We start from the raw sequence: 24729 nt of genomic DNA, 5'->3' as shown, positions 1-24729 counted from the left end.
TATTTACAATTTTTTTAAATAAAAGAAATGGAAAAATTTGGAAAAGAAACAAAAGTTATTAAAGATAAAAATAGAAAGGGGATTAACAACTTGGCACAAGAGGTACAAAACCTCTGCCCAAGTAAAAAAATTCTGTGAAAATTAGACCAAATAGAAACCAATCACTCTGTAAGACAGCAGGAGATATTAAAACAAAAGTCAAAACACTGAAAAAAAGAAGAAAATTTAAACTATCTCATAGCAAAAATAACTGTCATGGAAAGCATATTAAAGAGGAAAAAAAATTAAAAATAACTGGGCTACATTAATGCTATGTCCTAAAAGAAAACTTGGACATAATATTTTTAAGAAATCTTAAAAGAAAACTGCCCACATCTCTTAGAACCAGAGGGCAAAGTGGAATAGAATGAATCCACTGGTTATTTTTTGAAACAAGCCCTCCCCCTCCCCCCCCAGGAATGTTATAGCTAATATCCAGAGCTTTGAGGTCAAACCAAAAAAAATCAAGCAACCAGAAAGAAATGATTCAAGTACTGAGTCAGGGTAACACATGATTTAGCAGCCACCAGTATTAATGAGAGGAGAACTCGGAATATGGTATTTCATAAAGCAAATGGTATAGGTTTACAGCCAGAAATAACTTGTCCAGTAAAACTGAATATAATCCTGCACGTGGAAAAATGAACCTTTAATGAAATAGAGGTGAAGGCATCTAGTGTCACACAGAAGCCCACAGAATTTCAGATTTGGAGTGATCTCAAAGGTCATTTAATGTCCAACTCAGGCCTGAAAAAAGAATCCCCTATGCCACATACCTGACAAATGTTCATCTAGCCTTTGTTTGAAGACATCCAGTGCTGTGACTGCCTATTCTGCCTTTGGATAGTTCTAATTTTTAGGAACTTTTTCTTCAGATTATATTTGCCTCTGCAATTTGCACGCATATTTCCTGTTTCTGTCCTCTGAAGCCAAGTAAAAAAGTTGAATCCCTTTTTCACATAACATCCATTTGTTACATCAAAGTTTTCTTGTTCCAAGAGATGCTATATGGCTGCAAATTATATAGATAAACACGATTGCTGATGAATCAAAATTATGAGTTATCTAAAAGCCAATACACTTTGGCCATAAATGGGCATATTTCCATGTAAAATTGCACACAAGAATTGACACAAAGCAAATCAGTTGAAATATATATGCTCAGAAAAAGGTAATAGACTTATCAAGGAAGAATAATGAGTGATAATTCATGGACACATCCCCCCAGCTCTCTCACTTCGAGTTAATTATATTGTCTCCTTATCTTAGCTAATCATGCACATGTATACCCTGCTCTGCACTTTTCTGTCCCACCCCATCCCTAATAGACTGTTAACTCTTTGGAAGCATTAGCTTGGTTATAGAGCTCCATGTATTGCTAATGATAAATGCTTGTGGAAATTAAGTTAAGTGCCTTCTTCTTAAGATCTGTGTTATTTCCAAAGACCTCCTTTTAATCATCCCAAAAGAATACTCTTAAACTAAATAATCTTTTGGGCATTTGTATCTTAGCAACAGCAGTAACACTGTAAATATGAATCTGCTTCTATCCTCTCCATTCTCCCACCCCACCCCCTTGGTAAGTTTGAGATGTCATGCCAGTTTTGCTTCTTTCAGGTCAACCTCTTGGCTCTATCTTTCCCCCAGTATGTATTAAAGACTTTAGTTCAATTTATATCCATCAAATTGGAATAGACCCACTTACCTTTATGAAACTTCACAATGACAATACTGTTTATGTTAACATAAGCTCTAATATAAGCAGTAAAATATTGTTTGGTTTAGCCCCAATCCTAGAATAGAAAAATGGTGATTTTGCTTTTAAAAAGGTCAAAATGTTGCTTTTAAAACAAACATGGAGAACTTGAGTCAGAAGACACTTGAATCTATTCCACTTATATCTAAATTTTTCTTTGTTGATTTAAGGACTCTTCTCAGACCTGAAAAGTTCAGTTTTGTTCAGTGTCTTCTACTCCTCCAAGGATTGAAGCAGAAGCTTCAACAAACACTTAACAGTTCAAGATAGAAAGTCCTATGTTCCTAGCATTCCCATACATGGAATGGAAGGTTGCCTAAACTACTAATGTCATAGCTGCCCCCTGAGTTTTCTCTTAAAAGGCCTTATGGAGGAAAAACTTATGAAGAAATGTCCAAACTCATCAAAAACAGTGTTGAAATAAGAATAATTGGATTGCCATTGAATGGGGCAGTTAGAGTTCTCAGGCTTCTTCTGCATCATAAAGTGATTTGTCTCTTTGTGACTGTCACATAGAAGTTGGTTAGGTCTTGGTCAGCACTCACTTTTCAGTAACCCTTCAGGAGGCTCACAGTAATGTACTGATGTACTCAAATGAGAATTTTCTGACCAAGTCCAAGAATTGTGGGAGTGCCTAACTTTATATAAGGAATTTGTCTCTGAAGATTTGTGTGTAAATTAAACTTTTGTGAATTGAACCAAGTTTCAGGAAATGACTAGCATTTAAATAATTTTTTGTAAGTTTGTTTTGTAAAGTGAGTAATCACTTTATCTATCACATTAACTTGTCTATTTTTAAAAATTCATATTTTCACAAGTTGGGACTACTCAAAATGATGGTAAACCTAGACAGAGACCTAGACTCATGATTTAGAGCTGGAAGGGAATTTCAGAAGTCCGAATCCATTCATCATATTTTCCAGATGAGAAAATTGAGGCTTACAGAATTTAAGTTACTTGTCCAAGGATGCACAATAAATAGCAAAGACTGAATTTTAACTCAGAATTGAAGTATTTTATAGCTATAATAGTTTCATGTCCAGTATCATGTTTGATCTTCAAAATAACCTGGTGAGGAAGATGATGAAAGCATTCTCATTGCCTTTTAACAAATGAGAAAAATATGATAGAAAGAAATGGTTACTTTCTCCCAAGCTCACAAAATTTTTAAGTGCTAGAGGTAGCTAAGTGGTACAGTGTGTAGAACTTTGGGCCTGGAGTCAGGAAAACCTGACTTCCAACCCAGCTTTGGACACATTAGTTATGTGACTGTGAACAGATAAGTTAACTTTTCTCTGCCTCAGTTTCCTCATCTGTAGAATTGGGATAAAAATAGTAACTACCTCTTGGGCTTATCGGGAGGCTAAAATGAGATAGTATTTGTAAAATGCTTTGCTAACTTTAAGGCATTACATAAATGCAAGCTATTATTTTTATATAATGCTTTAAAACACAAGGTGCTTTATGTATATAACCTTATTTGATGCTAACCACCACCCTGTCTGGTTTACTTCCTTCATTTTGCAGATAAGGGAACAAAGTCTGAGGACTTAGGTGACTTGCTCAGGGTTAGATGTGGGATTTGAACACCTGCCTTCTGACTCTTAGTCCTTTCTTCTTCTACATTATACCCTCCTGTCTTTCTAAAGACTTGATGAGAAGTGATCAAAATTTCTAATACTATGTTAATGAATAATATTGATCACTTATTGTAAGCATTCTCTTAAACTAGATTTAACTCTGAAAGAGTTTATTTCAGAACAGATTCATTTTCTGTTTATAAGTAGCTTAAAGAAGCCATGTTTGGACTAGTTTTCCAAATACTATATTTCTAACATATACACTCTAGTTTTTCTTGCTTATTCGATGTTTATAAAGATAATATATTAAAATATTTTATTTCTGAAATGTGAAAATAAGCTTTAAAATTTTTCTGTCTTAGATTACCCTATTATATTTTTAAAATTAGTTCCATCCATTAAGATTTTCAGTTAAGGTTTCTTCCCTTCCTTTCTTAGTGGAAATGTTTAGATGAAAAGTTATCCAAAACTAACACTTGACAAACTGGATTCTAGACATGGAAAACAGTAATAGATTAAACATACAACAGTGTACTTGTCTTGTCTGTGATGAATATATAGGCCATGAAGAATGGGGGAAAGTTGCCAACAGTGTATTCTTGCAGTCATACCATATTGCAGTCAAATTCCTTCCCTTAAAATATCCTAGTTAGTATGAAGATGGAAGATGTCTTTACATACACCTTTTGTAGAAAGTAGTAGAAAAGATTGCCTCACATTTTCCCATGTGTTTCTGTAGAGTTGCATTGAAATCCTGTGTTAGTATATACAATATTTAACAGTGACAGTGTTTTGCTCATACTTAGTCCAATTATAGTATACTTTTAAAAAATTTAATTGCTGCTATATTTGACCAAATATATTTTATACAGCTGCTATTGCTTCTCAGTCACAAAATTGGGCTGAGTTTATTAACAAGATATTTATGGTACATGACCTCACGTGAGCCCTTACTCCTATGAAGCAATCCTATTCTTATTGATATCTGAAGTCATTTCCCCTATATGATTATTTTGAACTTTCTCCTCTATTTTCAAGTCACCCTAACTGCATCCCTAAAACTTCCACTTATGTCAACAGATTTGGCCTCCTACTTAAATGAAAGCCTGGCTGAAACTTGCCTCTCTAGCTGATATACTTTTGCACTCCCCTTTAAATACTCTGTGGTCCTGCCAAACTGGCCTCTTCATCACAAGCAACTTTCCTTTTTCTTATCTCTGTGCCTTAGCAATGACTATCCCTCATGCATGAAATGCTTTCCCTCACATCTCATCTCTTGGAATCTCTAATATCCTTCAAAACTCAAGCCAAGTGCACCATTTACATGAGGCCCTTCCTGATCTTCCTTCCCCCAACCATTTTCTACCCCAAATTACCTTGTATTTCTTTTGCATATATGTATATATGTACACGTATTCCCTGATAGAATATAAACTTCTTGAGGGCAGGTAATATTTATTTCACTTTAGTCTTTGTACTCCTAGCACTTAACATAAAAAAGGCCAGGAACCTGTAAAATACTTTATAAATTGTTATTGATTGAGTAAATGATCGAAACTATCCAATAGGATGTCTCTCATCTTGCTTTCTGTGCTTCTTTAAACATCGTAGCATTATTATTCTTTTCTCTTGTCTGTTATCACATAAGAAGAGATTGCCTTTCTCCTTACTGAGGCTAATCCTTCCACCCATGACACTGATCCCATTTCTCTCATTAAAAGGGCCTTGCTGTAGATATCCATCTTCTCTTTCTCATCCTTCTGTCTTTTCCTATTTGATTAGTTCTGTCCCATATACGTATAAATATACTGAGGTCTTCATAAATCTTTAAATGAATATTTAAAATCCTTCCTATAAAACCACTATTGATAGCACTATCATTTAGCCAGTCTCTCGTGTTTGAAAATGCATTATTTTTTCTCAGTCCTCATTCTCCTTGGCCTTTTGCTAACATTTCTAAAATGTTTATTTTCTCCTCTTTTGGGTACCCTTTCCCTTTCTTGATATCTGTGACACTGTTTTCTGCATTTCTCCAGCTACCTGCTGGTAGTTGTGCTGTCCTCATGGTGTCCTTCAACCGTTGATCGTGCTTCCAATGATCTCTGAGTGGAATGGATGAAGAGGAGGAAGACTCTGTCCTTGATTCTTTTTTCTTCTCCCTCTGCACCTACTCATTTAGCTATCTCATCCACTGTCATGGCTTTAATTCTCCATTTTCATGCAATTTACTACCAACTGTCATTCTTCTACTCAAAACCTTTAATGACTTGTTGCTTTATAAGATAAAATGTATGGTCTTTAATGTGAAGTTTAATGCCTTTACAATCTGGCATCAGCCTTCCTTTCCAAACTTATTTCTTTCTCTTTTCCTTCATGTACTTTATGCTACAGTCAGAATTCAATTCAATAAAAATAAAGTGCCTACTATATACACGAGGATCTGTCCGTGGTACTGGAGCTAAAAAGACAAAAAATGTTACAATTCTTCCTCTCAAAGAACTTATGTTCTATGAAAAGCATACTATATATGCAAATAAATGAACGGGCAATTTGAGGAAGGAGAAAGCTCGAACAAGGTGGAAGGAGGAAGGGAGGGGTGAGGTGGGAAAGCTTCACATAGGAGGTTGTGGCACATGAACTGAACTTTGAAGATAAGTATTCTGAAAAGTAGAGATTAGAAGGGAGTGCATTTCAGACATGGAGAATAGCTAAAGAGAAGGCAGAGAGGTAAGAGATGGAATGTAGAGTTTAGGCAATATTAGCAATACATCCCAACTAGACTATAGAGTTCATGAAAGGGAGCAATGTGAATTAAAGCTGTAAAGAGAGATTGTAGTCAGATTGTGGAGGTCCTTAAATGTCAAGCTTAGGAGTTTATCCAAAAGGTGAAAGGGAGCCAGCCACTGAAAGTTTTAATCAGTGGAATGACATGGTTGAACCTATTTCTTAGGAATATTAAGATGATTTAGAACTTGAAAGGTACAGAGACTATTTGGGAAAGTGAGAAAAAATATTGAAGATGATAAGATAATCAAGATGGTTGGAAGAACAGGGTCAGTAAGAGTGGTGATGAGATTGGGGGGAGAACTATAAAATTAATAGGATAAGTTGAGTGGTCACTCTAAAACCTAATATAACTTGTACTGTATTAAAAGAAAAAGAGAATGACAACTCCAAGTTTTCTTATCTACCTTATAATTGTAATAATAATTTGCATATCTATTACAATAATTTTGCTTTTGTTTTCCCAATGGGGATAGTGTGAGAGTGAGACAAAGTAGATTTTTGTTAGTTGATAAAAATTTAAGCTTATTTTAAAAATATAATAATCCAATAATTGTCTAAATACACAGAAGTGATTCCTAAAAAAAGGGAGAATAAAGGAAAGTATTCAGAAAAGCTGTGTAGCTTCTTAGAGAATACAATTGCTATAAGAGAAGAACTTAGAGTGGGAAAAATCATGAGTGGAATACTGAAAATCGTTCACTAGCTTTTTATTAATCTGTCAATATTTTCACGTATTTCCTTCTTTTCTTCTAATTTTATCTGCCTTAAGTTTTGTTTTGTAAAATCTTTAATTTTATTTAATCAAAATCATCCATTTTATCTCATGTGATTCTCTTTGTCTCTCGTTTGGTTAAGAACTCTTCCCCTCTCCAAAGATCTGACAGGTAATTTCTTCCATGCACCACTAATTTGCTTATGATATCACCTTTATGTCTAAATCATATAACCATTTTGAGCTTATTATCTTGATATACAGTGCGAGATGTTGGTCAGATGTTTTCGGTTCACTTTACTGGTTTTATAAGACTCTAGGGTTCTTTCTTGAGGGGAAGAATGATATCAATATTATGGGCTAACCACATTGTCGTTGGCTTTTATTGTTTTTAGTTGCATTGTTTCAGGGGAGCTGGTCTGATTAGCAATGTATCTAAACTCACATAAAAATGAGCCATTTATATAACAGGTTTCTGATGTTTGCTAAAAAAATACTTCTTTGCACCATTACAGATATTGATGAGTGCACCACTATTCCTGGAGTCTGCGATGGGGGTGAATGTTCAAACACTGTCAGCAGTTATTTTTGCAAATGCCCCCCAGGATTTTATACCTCTCCTGATGGAACCAGATGTATAGGTAGGTAAAATGAAAATGGGGGCACACTGTTGATGGAACTCTGTTATGAACATTTGCTAAGCAGATGATATTTGCTTCTGTATTGACCAGTTTTCTGAAAAAGTTTGCTCAGTAGAACACATAATACTACTATATCCTCTCCAATTAGGGCAGAACTTTAACCTTATGGAAAGGTTGGTATGTGAGTACCTTATTTAATGAGTCTGCAACCCAATATATGACTCAATAATTCAGTGCTGAATTAGCATAGCTCAGACTGGGTCAGAGTAATGGAATTTGGCTAGTTATAGAGATGCCTCCAGGAATATTTTGAGGATATGAATCAATTCTCCCATCCATCTATGCAGTTGATTTTAAGGATTTCAACAATCTGACTTCTCTACTGCCTAACAGGGACCTTCCATTCTAGCCAAGAAGGTCTACTTACCACTCCTAGAACATACCATATGCTTACTCTCCACTTGGAATGCTCCTCAGTACCAATATACTCCAAACCTCAGATTATATTCCCCAATTCTTTTTTCTTTCTTTCTATGAGCCCCTCCCTATTCATCCCACTGGCAGCTGAGCTTTCCTCTCTTGAACCCCTTTAGTACTGCTAATCCATACCACTCATGTATCATACCACCTGTGCCATATCTTAGAATGCCTTCTATTAAAATTTATTTTAGCATCTATATATTTTTTTCTTTTTGACTATTATAAGGTCTTTTTGTAAGCCAGTGATTTAGCTTATGCCTTTTGTTCACATAAATACACCTCTAATCGCTAGAATTTGGGGCATTGTAACAAAAAATTTGGGGCATTGAACTAAAAAATTTAAGATTGCAAGGGAAGAAAATATTTTTGAGTGTGTCAAGATTACATAGGCAAGCCAGTACTATCCTAGAAATCTTCCGCTTTGCTCAACATGCTTAATCTATTTCTGGTTATTATACCTTCACCCATTTTTTCAACCACAGAGTCTCTCAAAATTCTGACTTTTTTCCACAATTTCCACAACTGTTCAGGGCTATAAGTGAGCATTATTGTTTGTAAGTGTTGGTCATTTATAATTCAGATGTTTTAAGTCTGGGACTGCTTATATACACAAACATGATTTATTGCTCTGCCAACATTTAGTTGCAAAATTTTGATCCAAGTCCCCAAGCTCTAAATCTAATGAGTGAGCCATCAGGCTAAAAACAGACATGTCAACACAGACACAATTCCTAGTTTTCCAAACATAAGTGTATATTAGCCAGTTGATTGAATTTAGCACTAAGTTTTGCAGCCATAGCCTGAAATTCTATTTGTAACCTGAAAGTAGACCACACTGTAAATTATATGTACATATTTCATAGTATGGTCAAGTGTTTACATTAGGTTGTGACCACCAAACTTATTTGCACCTGGGACATAACACTAGATTTGAATGTGTCTCTCCACTCACAGTAGACTTTGGTGTAAACCCAAGACATTCTCTGAATACTGAACATCAAGCATTAAATGGTCTTGAGCAGTTGCAAATTTATAACATCTTGAAAGGTTCTACAGATACTGTTTCTTAATCCTCTTTATGGGGAGCTCCTGTCCTCAGCTTCACAAAGCTAACACTGTTTTTAGTTCCATTGACTCCATTCATCCTGGAACTTGCTACATTAAACTTCCTCTGCCCCTTAGTTGTGAGTTCAGTTTGACCAGTGGTACAGGAACTTGAACCACAAAAAGAAAAAAAAAAAAAAAAAAAAAAAATTAGAAAGCAATTTAATACCTGCCAATGGTTTAAAAATATTTTTTAGGAACTTTTTTTTTGCTTTTCAAAAACTAGCCCATAACTTTGTTTTATGATTTGTTTATGTTTTTTAGACTCGTTGATATTAATGATTTAAGTGTCTCTAAATTAGTTTTGTTTCTACTTAGTAGCTGAATTGGAGGATGATATAGTATAAACAGTTTCTGGTCAGGTTTTAGCCATGTTAGTTATAGTCATCATTCACTGCATCCTTTGTTGACTTTCTCATTAGAAAATGCATCCATAAAGTTTTCCCACATAATATGCACAAGAACTAACATTTTCAGTCATTGCCTTTTTATTTCTTTAATATTTTCCCGATTTCACAGTGCAGATCACAATATTTTTATCTTGTTAAATCATGTACAAGAAGTATTTTTTTAAAACTTCCTTGGGTTGAGGACATGTGAAAGCTTCCCTTTCCTTGCACTTCTTAATTTTCCTAATACTTAGGAAACTTCAATCTTTTAAAAAAAATTTGTCTGGAAAGTCATAGCTCCTCTAAGCCTTGAACATGTTTCCCATAAATTCTATTAACCTTCCCTCCACACAGTGACTATTAACACCTACAAAAAACAAAAACAAAACTCCCTATTGGTTTATTGGATATTAACTCATTTGTTTGAAAAACTAAATGTTTTGTGTATTTGTATATAATGATACAGGTTAAAATAAATATAGGTGTTATACTTTTTAAGCAATTAGACGTTTAACAGTTTGTAAAACAAAATATAGGGTATAAATTATTCACTTTAAAGTAAAAAATCTTTACTCAATGAGTTTACCCCAAATTCCTTTAGTTAATAAGATCACCTAATATTTAAAATACTACTCAGTTTATGAAAAGTGGATTTATCCTGAACATAAAGGGAAGTGTACTTTGCTTCAAGTTAAATATCCATTTAGACATCTGGTAGGTAGATAGAGATGGTAGGTAGTAGGTTATCTATTTCACATTTATCATAGCAATATCTCACTTGAAACCTATTAAAACAGCCCATTTCTGTTTTGTTATGTGCTGCTTTTCTGGTAGCACCGACTTGTATTGTGGTGTGTCATATGTTATCATGACAAGAATGTAACCCAATAAAAGTAATAATCTAGGGGGCGGGTAGCTGGTGCAGTGAGTAGAGCACTGGCCCTGGAGTCAGGAGGACCTGAGTTCGGATTTGACCTCAGACACTTAACAGAAAAAAACAAAAAAACCCAAAACAAACAAACAAACAAAAAAAACTAGCCGTGTGAACTTGGGCAAGTTACTTAACCCCAATTGCCCTCCAAAATAGCAAAAAAAAAAAAAAAAAAGTAATAATCTAGAAATGTGTCTTGCTGTGTTGCTTTGAAAAGAAAACTTTCTTGCCAAGAAACAATTCCTCCAAGAAATGTCATATCCTATAGGAGTATTTGGAATTATGAATAGTTTAACCTGTGAATTTTAGTTAGTTCCTTTTAAAAACCCTCCTAGTGGTAAGTTATTAGGACCAAAAGAAAAACTAATAAATGAACATTTAATTTAGGTGAGGTTTTTTTTTTTTAAAACCAATCTTCTCCTCCATCCCTGTTTTACCCTTAAGTCTGACTCAATGCTAGCTTGGGGGAGATAGGGAAGACTTACAAAATGTCTTATCATTTCAGGTTGTTTTGAAATAGATCGTAAGAAATATTGGTAAATAAATATTTAATTTAGGTGGATATTTTTTTAAATCAAAATTCTCTCCCATTCCCTGTTTACCCTTAAAGTCTGACTCAATGTTAGACTCAGGGGGAAAAAAGGCCAAAAGGATTTGACACAATGTCATATCACTGCAGGTTGTTTTAAAAATAAATCTCATATCTTGTATAAGCTTGTAAAGTTATTAGAATTAAATAGTTTGATTCCAAGGAGAGTATATTATTCAATTCCATAAACATTAAGCACCTAACTTCTATGTAATTGATATTTGGACTCTCAACATGTCAAAATAATTGCAAAGATACATATTTTAGTAGTTACAAAAAACAATGATTTTATATTAACACATGACACAAAATCAATACATATGAATATATAACATCATGGTTGGTGATTTTCTTTTTCTCCCATCCTCTTTCTGCTTGTTCTTTCCTACAACTAGTTTCAATAACGAATCCAAGAAGTAGGTGCACTATTTGAATTGGTGCTGCGTATTTCCACTGGGCAGTTGTAACTTTAGTGGGAATATTTCCAGGGTTCATTATTCATACTCACCCCACCCCTACTTGCCTCAGGACTTCAAGGCAGGAAGAGAGAAAAGGGGAGGAGTCTGTTACTTGCGTGTTGCACATGCTCAGTGTGAGTGGGAAGAGGAGTGTGTTGCACATGCTCAGTGGGAGTCGAAGGAAGCGGAGGAGTGCGCACATGCTCAGCCTGATATTGCACCTTTTCCTCAGGAACTGTTGAAGTAAACCTCAGGAGCTGTGCCACTTTTCGGTGTTTCACGTGAATGATCTCTGTGCACTTCTCTGCCCTCACAGATGTTCGCCAAGGATTCTGTTACACGTCCCTGGCCAATGGACGCTGCAACAACCAGCTTCCTCAGCAGCTCACCAAGACCCAGTGCTGCTGCGACGTGGGCCGCTGCTGGGCCGCAGGGCCCGCCACGGCCCCTGAGATGTGCCCCATCCGGGCCACAGGTAGGGTTTCTTCGGGCTGTCTGCTCCAAGCCCTTAAAAAAACAATAGAAAGAAAGGTCTAGCAAGGCAAGGGAATAAAATATCTGTTCTAACTTCTGCTGAAATCCTGGGGAAAGGACTACAGCTCTCCAGAAAGTGGACCGTTGTTGTTATTTACTTTTTAGGTAATTAATCCATGCACAAGACCCCGAGAGGCCTCCTTCTGAGGAGGTCCAAACTGTCTTCATTTTTATTGATTTTTGTTGGCTTTACTTTCTCCCACAATGTTTCCAAAAAGCCAGTATAGTGGCTCTTCTCTTAGGAACATTTTGGGTAATAAGGCACGGCAGTGTAGAGAATGGGAGGTATCCTTCTCCCCTCGCCCCCTTTTATTCAATACTGGGTGAGTCTTTCTAGTAGAGTCCAAGTCTTGATCTGAGGGAGATCAAGAAATTAGAAGAAATTCAGAGAAGACCATTTTGAAAGGTGAACATTTGTGAATAAGAACAATGGAAAAAGATTGGATTTATAAGGATTATTTAACTTTAAATAGAAAGGGGTACTTTAATACTGATCTCAAGGATTATGTATGAGTATACTATATCATTGGACTATTATTTATTCCTTATTTCTGGTGAGAAAAGAGCATATCAAATTGAACCCATGTTTAACAAAAGGGTTTATTGAAGGACAGAACTGCTGTATATGAAAACTGGTTACGATTTTTAAAAACAGGATAATTTTGTCAGATACCAATGGTTGATTTCAGCCTACCTGAAGACAGGGGGGATGTATGTGTGCCACCTGGGCAACATTCTATCCTACCAGGTGTTCTGGCTGCAATGCAGTTTCAGCTTCTCTTCTATGATGAAAATATTCTATTTATCACAGTCTAACCCTTTCCCAACACCCAATCCAAACCTGCCTTTTCTGTCATGACTAAATTCTCCTATGTCAGACTTTTTTTTTAATGACAACACTTTCCATCTCCTAGATCTTATTGAGAGTTAGCTTTTTCTAACTGAAACCATTCCTATCAATTTCCTCCAGTTATGGATGTTCCCCCACCCCCAGTGCTGCTCATCTGATTCACAGAGAGAGGAAAAAAGAGGTTAGCCTAGCTATTCCATTGCCCCCCACCACCACTTCTGGACCATCATTGTTCTTCTGTCACTAAACAGCATCTCTTTTTGAAGACTGTGCCATCTTAGACACATCCTTGCGTCACTATTGTTGTCTGAGCTCCAGGATGTTCTCTTACCTTCCTCAATGACTTCACAATCTAGTTAACATTTTCTCTTCAGTGATTTCATCATCCAAGTTGACTTGTTTTCCAGCATCCTGGGTTTATATCTCTTTCACTTCATTTCATCACTATCTGAATGTCCTTCTGGTAGTATCTCAAAACTCATCTCCAGTTCATTTTAGTCACTAATTAGCATGACCTTAGACTTAGTTGTGCTTTGAAATTACTCTACCTCAAAGATCTTGGATTCCCAGCTTTCTGACTATATTTTCCTTACCGTCCATTTCTTCCCCTTCAGACTCATTGAATCTACTCTTTGTAATCGTGAATCTTTCTTATTGTTAAAATTTATCAGTGATTATCTGGATATAGTTACTTCCCTAGCCAACCTGGATGCATGGTCAGCTTCAGAGTTGCTTTTGCTATTGTCATGGAATCCCAATCCCCCTTAATTCTTTTAGTATACCAACCTTGCTAATCCTGAACACTGAGCAACCACCACTATCCACTTTATCTGTTCTTGCTCTTTTCTTTCACTGCCATAAAGTAATTTGAGGTTTCTCTGCCTACTTCCTCACCCAGTTAAGGTCCAATTTCCTTGCCAACACACCACTGAAACTGCTTTTTCAGAAGATACCCATGACCTCAAATCTTTTTTAAATCAAAGATCTTTTTTAAAATTTTATTTTATTTTGACCTTAAGAAATAAAAAAGCATTTCCATAACATAGTAGTATAGAAAAAAGAGGATTGTACATGAAACTGTAAATCTATTATGTACAACTTACTATTCTCCTTAAATATATAATACCAAAGGTCTTTTCTAAGTAATCATCTCTCTGAAATATTTGGCTCTGTTTATTGCCCTTCTTGAAGCATGATCCTAAGTTGATATCTATGACATTGTATTTTGTTTTTATTCCTACCTTTCTGTCCATTCAGTCTTTTTTTTGCCTTTTGGAGGGCAATTGGGGTTAAGTAACTTGCCCAAGGTTACATGGCTAGTTCTTTTTGTGTGGCTGTTAAGTGTCTGAGGCTGTAACCAAACTCTGAACTCAGGTCCTCTGACTCAGGGGCCAGCCCTTTACTCACTGCGCCACCTCGCTCGTCCATTCAGTCTTTGTCTCATACCCCAAATGTAGACATATTCCAATGTCTGTCCTCATTCTTCTCTTATTCCATTCCATCTACTCTCACAGTTTAAGCTACCCTCTCTATTTGTACTTGGTTTGGCATTCAAGGTCCTCCTTAACCTGGCGTTAACCTATCTTTCTAGACTTATAAATCAGTCAATCAGAAGGGCTCTTATTAAGTGCTTACTATGTTCTAGGCAACGAGCTGTGCTCCAGAGATACAAATACAAGGAATGAAACAATCCTAACTCTTAAGAGCTTACATTTTCTCGCGGTTTCTACTTCTGTTTACATACTTTTCTTTCTGCCTGGCATGCTATCCCTCTCTAATTTCCAACTATTTGAATCCAACTCATTCTTCAAGATCTAGTTCAGAAGTCATGTCATTCATGAAGTATGTCCTGATTACTGAAATTAGAAATGTTGTCTTCCGAATTTCTAAAGTTCTTTGTACCACTCTTATAGCATTTATCCCTTGCTGCTTTGTCACAGAACAAAGCTGTCTCTTCTAGTGCCAGAATCTTAAGAACTGGAAGGGATTTCATAGGCCATTGTTTAACCTAGGGGTGAGGAACCTGTGGCCTTGAGGCCACTTTGGTCTTCTAGGTCCTTAGGTGTCACCTTTTGACTGAGTCCAAGCTTTATAGAACAAATCCTTTTTTTAAGGGTATTTGTTCTGTGAAGTTTGGATACAGTCAGAGGGCCACACTTGAGGACCTAGAGAGCCACATGTGGCCTTGGAGCTGCAGGTTCCCCCCACCCCCCTTGTAGAGAAACTTCTTCTGAAGCAACCTGTTTTTCTTTTGATTGTTCAGATCTTAGGAAATTTTTCTTAAGTCAAGCCTCAGTGTGCCTCTTTGCAATTTCCACTCACTATTCCTACGGTAGCTCTACCCTCTGAAGTCAAATAGAATAAATCTGTTATCTTCTAGTATATCTCTTCAAATATTTGAATCACATTTATCATGTTCCCCCCAAATTTTCCATTCAGGCTAAATATCTTTACGTCCTTCAGCACTTTTTCAGATGACCATGGTCTTGAGCCTTTTCACTTTGCTGGTTGCACAATTCTGGATGCTGTCTAAAGTATAAATAGCCTTCCTAAAAGTAATGCCTAGACCTAACTAAGCATAATACTCCAGATATGGTATAGTCATAATAGAATACAACTTCCTCTCTAGGCCTGGACTTAGGGTTGCATTAGCTTTTTTTGTTTTGTTTGTTTCTATATGATATTGTTGATCTTTATTAAACTTATAATCCACTTTACATTTATCTCTATTGAATTTCATCTTTTTTTATTTGACTTGATGTTCTAACAAGTCAGAATTCTTTTGAATCTGTCATCTGTGGGAGTTGTCCCTTGTAGTAAATTTGGTATTCGTAACATCTTGGCTTTTATTCAAATCACTGATAAAAACTTCATTGGAGACCTCTTTCCAAGTTGATATTGAACCATTACATCTCCTGATAGATGATAACTTTCTTGGAGATAAAATACACTTCTTTTGGGGCGGCTAGGTGGCACAGTGAGTAAAGCTTTGGCTCCAGAGTCACGAGGACCCGAGTTTGGTTCCAGCCTCAGACACTTAACACCCACACAAAAAAACTAGCTGTGTAACCTTGGGCAAGTTACTTAACCCCAACTGCCCTCCAAAAAGGCAAAAAAAAAAGAATCAATAAAAAAATACACCTCTTTTTATTTTTTAATTCCTTCCTAATGCCTAGCACAGAACCTTGAACATAATAGGTGTTTAGTTGATATTTGTTGAACTAATGATGGCCTCTTCAAGTCTCTTCTACCCTTATGATTCTAGAGTTAAAGATGCAACTTGGTTTATCCTCATGTGGTCTGTGTCCTGTAAAATGGATCTAGACAAAGAAATTTTAAGGTAACAAGTGAATGTGAGGTTAGAGGCATCTCTCTTTGTAACAATGCCATGTATTTGATTCAAAATAAAAAATTTTATTTGTGTCCATCGACTCTACTGCTTACAGAATTGTAATTCGTTATTGCAGGTTGCACACCTGCACATAGATGTTAAAATAAAATTTCTGTTTATTGCTGAGAATTATATATGGAAATTAAAGGAGCCATAAAAACATTTACTATATTTCAACATCTAGCATGTCATATGTGTTGCCAGATTCTTTTTGTGCCTAATAGTATGGCCCAAGAGTTAATTAGTTACATATAGAGACTACATTAAGTCCTTCAGCACACTAAAGTGCTTTTTAAGGAAAAAATTTAGTGAGTTTCTACTTTGGTAAATCACTGCTTTAGAAGTTCCAGGCTTACTGCTAGGACATGACTTAGTCACTGTTTTATAATACTTCAAAAATTAGCCTAGAAATTGTGAGACTATGCTTAGAGCTTAAATGGTCTGTAGTTAAGGTGGAGAAAATCAATGCAGTTTTCTGGAAGATCAGGAAATATGAGGATCAGAGTTTGGGTCCACTTTGCTAGTACCACATTCTTCAGAACTTTAGAATTTATAGATAAAATGATGATGGAAGAAGGTGATTTCAATGGATAAGCTTCTAGGAGAGTTTTGGGAGTATATGGAAGCTCTTCAGAAATGATGTGTTTCACCTCAACAAAAATGGTACGAAGCTACTTATAATAAACATTTAAAAGATGGTAGTTTTTACTTGAAAAAGATGTGTAATATTGTTGTGAGACAACAGTGTGTCTTTAGGTTGGTGAGTGGGAGAAGCAGAGATTCAGACTGACACAAGTCCTGCTAGAATAATTGGGTAGAATTAGATAATGTGCCCCAAATAACTTTATAATGAAGTATTCTCTTCATTAACTCAGAGAAGACAATAGAGAGAAACAACAGAAAAACATATTTATTCTAAAGTATTTTTTTAGAAATAGATTCATTTTTTAAAATGGGAGAATAGTATCAAGTGATAGAATAGTCATTTCATAAATTTGTGGAAAAGAGGATAACTGGTAGGACAGGGTGCTGTCAGGTATTAGATTTTATCATTAGGAGAGTGTTATAATTAAATGTAAGCATAGTATGAAGAGTATTGTGATGTAATGTAAATAGAATTTGACTCTGGTTTAAATCCTTGCTCCAGTATTTTCTACTGTGTAATCATAGGCAAGTCATGTCACTGAATGTTTCCTAAACTAAAAAATAAGGATTATAATCCCTCACAGGGTTAATAGTATTAGCGATTTAGAACTGAAAGAAAGTTTAAAGGTCATTTAGTCCAACCCCCTCATTCAACATATGAGGAAATTTGGGACTAGAAAATTTAAGTGACTTCTCAAGATCACTTAGTAACAGAGCTAGAGTTCAAATCTAGGTCCTTGTACTCCAGATCCAACACTTTCCATTGTGCCTCATTGAAAAAGAAGCTTTTGCAAAACCTTAAATTGCCATATAAATGTGGGTTACTATTTTCTTAACCAGGCAACACAAAGTAGTACAGAATCCCCATGGGAAGAAATTCCAGATATAAAATAAAACTGTGGTAATAGGGCTTCATGCTACAGACCACCTGACCTGGATAATAAAACTGGCCTGGGAATGTTAAATGAGATTGGAAAAGCCGCCAAATTAGACCAGGTAGTAATAATGGGGGACAACATAAGAACATCATAATTATCTACCCATACACTGGCAGGATTCCCTACGGGGATGTAACAAGGAAGGTTTTTGGATAAGACAAATGACTGCTTCTTAGAAGAAGTCAAATTAGAGTCCACAAGGAAAGGAAATAGCTTGGGTTTGTTTCTGAGTAGTGGACAGGAACTGGTGTAGGAAGTATCAGTGGGTGAACCACTATGTGGTAGTGATTATAGTGTGATTAAGTACAAAATCCTGGCAAGAGAGGAAAAACCAACAGAAATCCACCACATGGTTCCTCAGTTATAAGAGAAGGAACTATGACAAAATGTGGGCATTATTTAGGGGGAAAATGGGAAGGAATAGTTTTTTTTTTAAACACCCAAAGTGAATAACCCACAGGGAGCCTGGAAACTATTTAAAAACACCTTTTGGAAACCCAATAAAAACATGTGCCAGAGATTCAAAAGGCCAGGTGCTCCAAGGAAAACCCTGCATAGCTAATTTGTAGACTGCCTGATTTAATAGAATAGGTGCACTTAAGGGATGTCAGGTGCAAACAAGAAATTAGATAAGCCAAAAAAGACCTGCAAGGTACTGCAAAACTCATAATGAACTGCTCTTTAAAGTCCTCAAAGATAGGATGTAAGCTGGAGAATTAGCAAGGCTGCTTGATCATCACGATACAAAAGGTTTACCTGGAGATGACAGAGATAGCAGAGACTCTCTGCATCCTTTATTATAACCCTTTACTGAGAAAGATGTTAGGAAGGTGTCCACACCCAAGTTGTCTTTTGAAGCCACTAGTTGAGTTCTTCAGACACAAAACAGTAACCTAGCATGAGATAAACAATGTGGTACGGTAGGAAAAAAAAGTTGCATTTAAAGCTAAAGGAGCTAGATTCAGATCTGTACTCTGCTGTTGATTGACTGCCTGTGTGACCCTCAGGACCCTCATTTAAATTCTCTGGGTCTCAGTTTCTTCATCTATAAAATAAAGGATGTTGGAACTCTAAGATCCCTTCTGACTTTATTGATACTGTAATGCTTTTATGATCCTAAACCGTCAACATATACTAGAACTAGTAATTTATAAATTAAATGTAAGATAATCACAAGTATTAGTTATGATCACTAGAGCTTTATGGAAATTCAAAGGTAAAAATATGAAACTGCGGGCCAAAATGTGGAACCTCATAATAATTAACCTCTGTTGCAGAGTATTGGCTGATAGGGTTCCCGTCTTTAAGAAGGGGAGGATATTTCAATCAGGAAACACCAGTCATGAATTTGGAAAATATCTCAGTAAACATCTAGTGCAGCATCTCTCACAGTGTACAGAGGGAAGTCCCTTTTCATCCTTCACCACCTCCTAGGCTAGATAGAACAAGGGTCAGAGAACTACAGCAAGGACCAAATGGATGTCTGTTCTTGTTTTTTAACATCTCACAATCTAAAAATGGTTTTCACATTTTAAAATACAAATGTTAAAATCAATTTTTAGCTCTCTGGCCAGCTGACTCCTGGGCTACAGCATTAGACTAATTTCCCCCCAACTGGCCCTTTGATTTCTTTTGTATAGACATCTCCCGATAGCTATACAAAACTCTAGAAACTCTAACAATAAAATAACGATATTCAACAAAGTATAATCTTAGAGAATTCCCTAGAGCACTGAGAGGTTAAGTGATTTGCTCAGGGTCACAAAGTCAGTGTGTGTCAGAAGCAAGACCTGAAGCCAGCTTTTTATCTACTATGCCTTGACATCTCTAAGCAAAGAACATGAAATTCAGTAGTAAATTAGGACTGGTACATTGTGGCAGAAATGATAAGTTAGTAATTGCTTGATGACATCTTGCTTTTTGACTTTCTGTGTTTTCCCTGGTATTTCTAAATATTCTTATAATGGATTTTGATCAGGATGTGTATATGCAAAATAACACCATATATTTTAGGGTGTTATTATGGAACCAATTTCCATATACAGTCTTGGAAATTTGCTTCTAGTTGTAGGTTATAATTCTAAGAATACCAAAATCTTAACATCCCCACTCAATCACAATTCTTTCACTCTAATAAGATGGTGTGTATCTTATTTTGCTACAGTAGCTATTTAGAATTTCTGTATCTTTACCCATTTCCTCTCCCTTTCTAAATTGAAGAAGAAATTCTCCTTTCTATCTTTGACTGTGATCCCATTCTCTTCTGTCCTCTTTCAGGTCCTTGGTCCATCAGTTATCCTATTTCTTTCTTGCATCTTCAGTCTCCCCTTGAGTTCTTCAGAACTCAAGAACTCTCCCTCTTCCTTTTTTCTTACAAACAAGTTCTCTTATCTCTCTTAAAACAAACCTATTCTTCATCCTACTTCCCCTTTGAAGGTATCTTAAATTTATTTTCGTTTGCTTTCTTCACTATCTTATCTCTTACTCTTGAACTTTCTAGCTTCTGAACCCTCCAGATGACTAAAATTTTCTTTTTAAAGATCACTTATGATCCCTGAATAACCAGATATGCTAGGCCAGAGATGAGGAACCTGTGACCTTGAGGCCACATGTGACCTTCTAGGTCCTTGAATGTGGCCTTTTGACTGAACCCCAGGTTTACAGAACAAACCTTTTATTAAGGAAATTTGTTCTGTGAAGTTTGAATTCAGCCAAAGGGCTGCACTTGGGGACCTAGAGGGCCACATGTGCCCTTGAGGCCTCACTCAGGTTCCTATAATGTTAATGGGATATAAGATCTTCCTGGTCCATTAATACCCTCACATGGAGCCCATTAAGGAAAGCTTGCTTAGGGGAGGCTTGCTTGTAGGAAGGCTTGCTTGTAGGAAGGCTTTCATGCCTTTTGCTGCCTTCAGGCTCTTGAGAAGTGTATATATACTCTGAGTTGGTAGTTTGCTTTGGGGGCTCACTTATAAGAAGAATCTTCTGATTCCCTCGTGGAGATTCCGAGTAACCGGATGTTCAGAGCTCCCTGACTACGAAGATGTAAAGACTCTTTCCATTCAGGGATGTATGTAAAGTATATAGTTGATTCAGGCAGTCAGAGCCCTGTCTGTTGTTATTTATTTCTCTGCTTGAAGTTCAGGGTGCTGACTTTCCCCCTGAACTAGTGAATGTATAAACAGCTATCTTTCCTAGTAAAGCAGATCTAAGAACCTGTGCTAGCAGCCATCCTGGGTATGCCAGTGTGGTTGTTGCTACAGTTTCCCACCCTTGAACTAGCCTTTCCTAAGTGTTTATATCCCTTGACTTCTTTTAAGCATATGATACCATTCACCACTTTCTCCTTCTTGGTATTCTCTCTTTCCTTAGCTTTGGGGACAGTAGTTTCCTAGTCATTTTGTTCTCTCTTTCTCTTTCCCCAGTTTCTCTTTCATTTCCTACCCCCTATGTATATTGTCCCAAGGCTCGACTGTCATTTGCTTTCATCTATCTCTATGTGCTCCTTTGGCAATTTATTATCTTGACTTCAACTATTCATTTTATAGGATGACTTTCAAATCTGTATTATTAGCTCTCCCCCAGTGTATTTGTATGCATTTCTAGCAACCTACTGAATAGGCCTCCATCTGCAAGTGTTGCTGGTATATCAACATGCCTCTGAAATTAGATTAGACCTTTCTTCCATTTTTCAAACCAACTCACGACTTCCCCTATTTCTGTTGATGACATTACTATTTTTCCAGTTACCTAGGCTTCAGAGACATTCTTTCTTTTTCCTGTCATAATTCTTTCCCCCATATCCAGTAGGCCCCCAAATCCCTTTAATTTTGACACTACAATATCTCTCATATTTAGCCATTCTTTTCCATTCTAGCTGCCATAGTCCAAGCCCTCATTATTTATTGCCTAGGCTATTGTAATAGCCTCCTGAAGGATGGGACTCTTTCCTACCTTACTTTCCTTCTTTTTGACCTCTAGTCTCAAGAAATTCATTTTCCTAACACAGAGTCCTTACTATGTCCCTTCTGATAAAAAAAAGTTGTTGCCAATAAATTAAGTCTTTAGCTTGGCATTCAAGGCTCTCCCCAAACTTTTGTCTTTACAACTTTATTTCATGCTTTTCCCCTGTGCTTCAGTCCTTGAACACAATTATAATCCAAGTTTTCTCTTATGAGAGCATTTCTTCTACCTAGATTTCTCTCCCTCCACTGCCTCTTCTTTAAGATCCAGCTCAAATGTCACCTTAAAAATAAAACTCTTCCTAATTCCCTTCCCATCCAGAAGTGTTATTTTCTTCCACTGCACTCTCATAATGTCTGCACTGAACTATAGGCTGCTTATAGGATAGTTATGTATGCGTCTTATTTTCTATAATAAACTGTAAAATTCTTGAAGACATAACCCCTGCCTTACTCTGGTTTGTATTCTTTTTGTGACTAGCATTTTTTGTATATCATAGACGTGGCAGCAAATTTTTCTTTTAATTAAACTGAAAGAAATAGCTTTTAAAAATCTGCAAATAATTAACATGTGATGTTTATATCCCTCCATAGCTTGAGTTTAACCCTGGTATTTTTTTTTTCAGAGGAGTTCCACAGGCTTTGCACACTACCTGGGTTAGTACCTGGAAGACCTGATATTCCTTTGCCTCCTGGTGTCTTCCCTCCCAGTGGCCCAGTTCCTCCTGGTGTCCCTGTGCCACCTGGCATCTATCCACCAATCCCTAGACCTCAACTCCCAGAGCCTTATCCATCTCGGGAACCATCACGTAAGAATTGAATTAGCATTTGATTGTTTTACTCATATTGTACTGGGTTCTTAAAACGTATTCATGCTACTTAATTTTTTCTTCATTTATATTCGTTTATATTCAAGTTTAGCAAATGAACTTGAAACCATCATCTGGACAACTTGCCCTGAAGTGGAGAGTTAAAATATGTGTGTGTGTGATATTACATTTATATATGTTATATATGTATAGATTTATATATATTATAATATATATTTAACATTTTATATAGAGAACATGTTAGAGGTGTAAAATTGGTCTTTGTAATATGTTATACCAGGGAAATTTGAAGTAGTTAATGCCCATCTACCTGCTGACTCTATCTGCTTGAAAGTGGTAATAATATGTTACTACTTTTGGTATGGCAGGCCAAGGGGGTAGAGAGGCATGCTGCACCAGCTGTATGTGCTCTACAGGGCAAAAATAACTTTGGGAAGGCTGGAGTGGAAGCATGAAGTATCTTCTTCGTCATTTATATTCTCAACAGGTCCGGTCTACTGGTATGATTAATATACAAGAAATAGTAACTTTTTTGGATGTAACTACTTGGATATTTTTCACTGTTTAGCATACACACAGTAAGTAATGTTTATGTTGAGTGTTGTTTTGCCAAACACTAACCATCAAAAAAATTTTTTAAAGGGGTGTTGCCAGTCAATATCACTGATTACTGCCAACTGTACCGAGGTCTCTGCCTCAATGGGCACTGTATTCCCACCCCTGGGAGCTACCGCTGTGAATGCAACAAAGGATTCCAGCTGGATATTCGTGGAGAGTGCATTGGTATGTGATTTGGGGCTGAGTTTCCATAAGTGGTATAGGAATAGTGAGTTCTATTCTCTGTCTACTGTTGATTTTTTTAGGGAGATGGTAATTAACACAGCACAGGACTGCCCTTGTTGTTTGATCCAAAAGTGGTCTGAGTTAGCAATGTCAAAGTCAAATAGAAAGGGGGGAGGGTCACTAATCTGTAAATAAGGATTCTTGCAGGTTGCATATTGACTTAGTTTTAAAATGTAATATTATCAATGTTTTGTAGTGTTGTATTTATTTTGTTACTATTTCCAAATTGCATTTTAATCTGGATTTAGGCCACACTCAAGAGTTGTAGGCCACATGCAACCTGTAGGCCACCTGTTTGACACCTCTGCTGGATCATATAACCAGATTTGTATACATGGTGGGGATGAGGGGCATGGGTAGGAACTATCTTGGTAATCTTTTAAGTTTAACAACAGTCTCAGGCCCTTGCTACACATTTTCCTCTTACTTTAAAAAGAACTGGTTATATACCAGCCATGCTGATAAAAGCAGAGAAGGGTAAAACGGCCAGATGTCCCAATGGGATATATTTTGGGTTGTCCTGCAGAATGGATTGTCCAAAGTTGGGACTATTCCCCTTTTCCAGGACATCTGGTCTGCCTAGTTTATCAGAGTGCAATAGACACCTTAGGATTCTTTGTTACAGTTTTTCTTTTTTTGTTTGTTTGTTTTGTTTTGTTTTGGAGGGAGGAAGGTGGGGCAGTTGGGGTTAAGTGACTTTGCCCAAGGTCACACAGCTAGTAAGTGTTAAATGTCTGAGGCTGGATTTGAACTCAGGTCCTCCTGACTCCAGGGCCAGTGCTCTTTTCATTGTGCCACCTAGCTGTTCCTCTCCTTTCTTTTCCAAAAATCTCTTTGCACTAATTTTTTTTTCCCCATGGAAAATATTTGTTTCTAGTGCTTATTTTTTTTTACCTCACAACTAGCCTATTACCTTATTTTAATTTGATTTCGCCAGTTTTTCTCTCTTAACATTCTTTTGTCTGAATCACAGTTTATTACTTCCCCCCAACAATCCCCAACTCCTGGGGTCGCTTTTAACAACAGGCCTCCAGGCATCCTCAATACTGAGCCATTATATTTGACAAATATATGAAAATAATTCTTCCTTTGAGTTGAATATAATTCAAACAAATCCAATTAAACAAGCATTTATTAAGCACACACAGGCATTTATTAACCACTTAGAGGCAGCGTGATGACATAGATAAAGAGCTGGCCTTATAGTAAGAAGACTTGGGTTCAAGCCCCATTTCTGACACATCCTGATTGTGTGACACTGGGCAGATTG

The 24729-nt window shown here is 36.5% G+C and overlaps 1 protein-coding gene across 4 annotated transcripts in view; it reads left to right on the top strand.

The window, feature by feature from the left end:
* The window catches only part of FBN1 (fibrillin 1), a 305284-nt gene that overhangs the window by 147708 nt on the left and 132847 nt on the right, over positions 1-24729 (top strand). For all 4 annotated transcript variants that reach the window (XM_069097991.1, XM_069097992.1, XM_069097993.1 and 1 more), the window contains exons 9-12: positions 7390-7515; positions 11783-11941; positions 22413-22595; positions 23259-23399. In XM_069097991.1, coding sequence (XP_068954092.1) covers positions 7390-7515; positions 11783-11941; positions 22413-22595; positions 23259-23399 — 609 coding nt within the window. The remainder of the gene's footprint in view (positions 1-7389; positions 7516-11782; positions 11942-22412; positions 22596-23258; positions 23400-24729) is intronic.

The sequence above is a fragment of the Petaurus breviceps genome, unplaced genomic scaffold (genome assembly GCF_028583685.1).
Source record: "Petaurus breviceps papuanus isolate PSGF00001 unplaced genomic scaffold, PetGlider_PUasm1.0 37, whole genome shotgun sequence".
Lineage (NCBI taxonomy): Eukaryota > Metazoa > Chordata > Mammalia > Diprotodontia > Petauridae > Petaurus > Petaurus breviceps.
The sequence above is the reverse complement of the archived record's forward strand: the minus strand, read 5'-3'. Positions and strand labels throughout refer to the sequence as shown.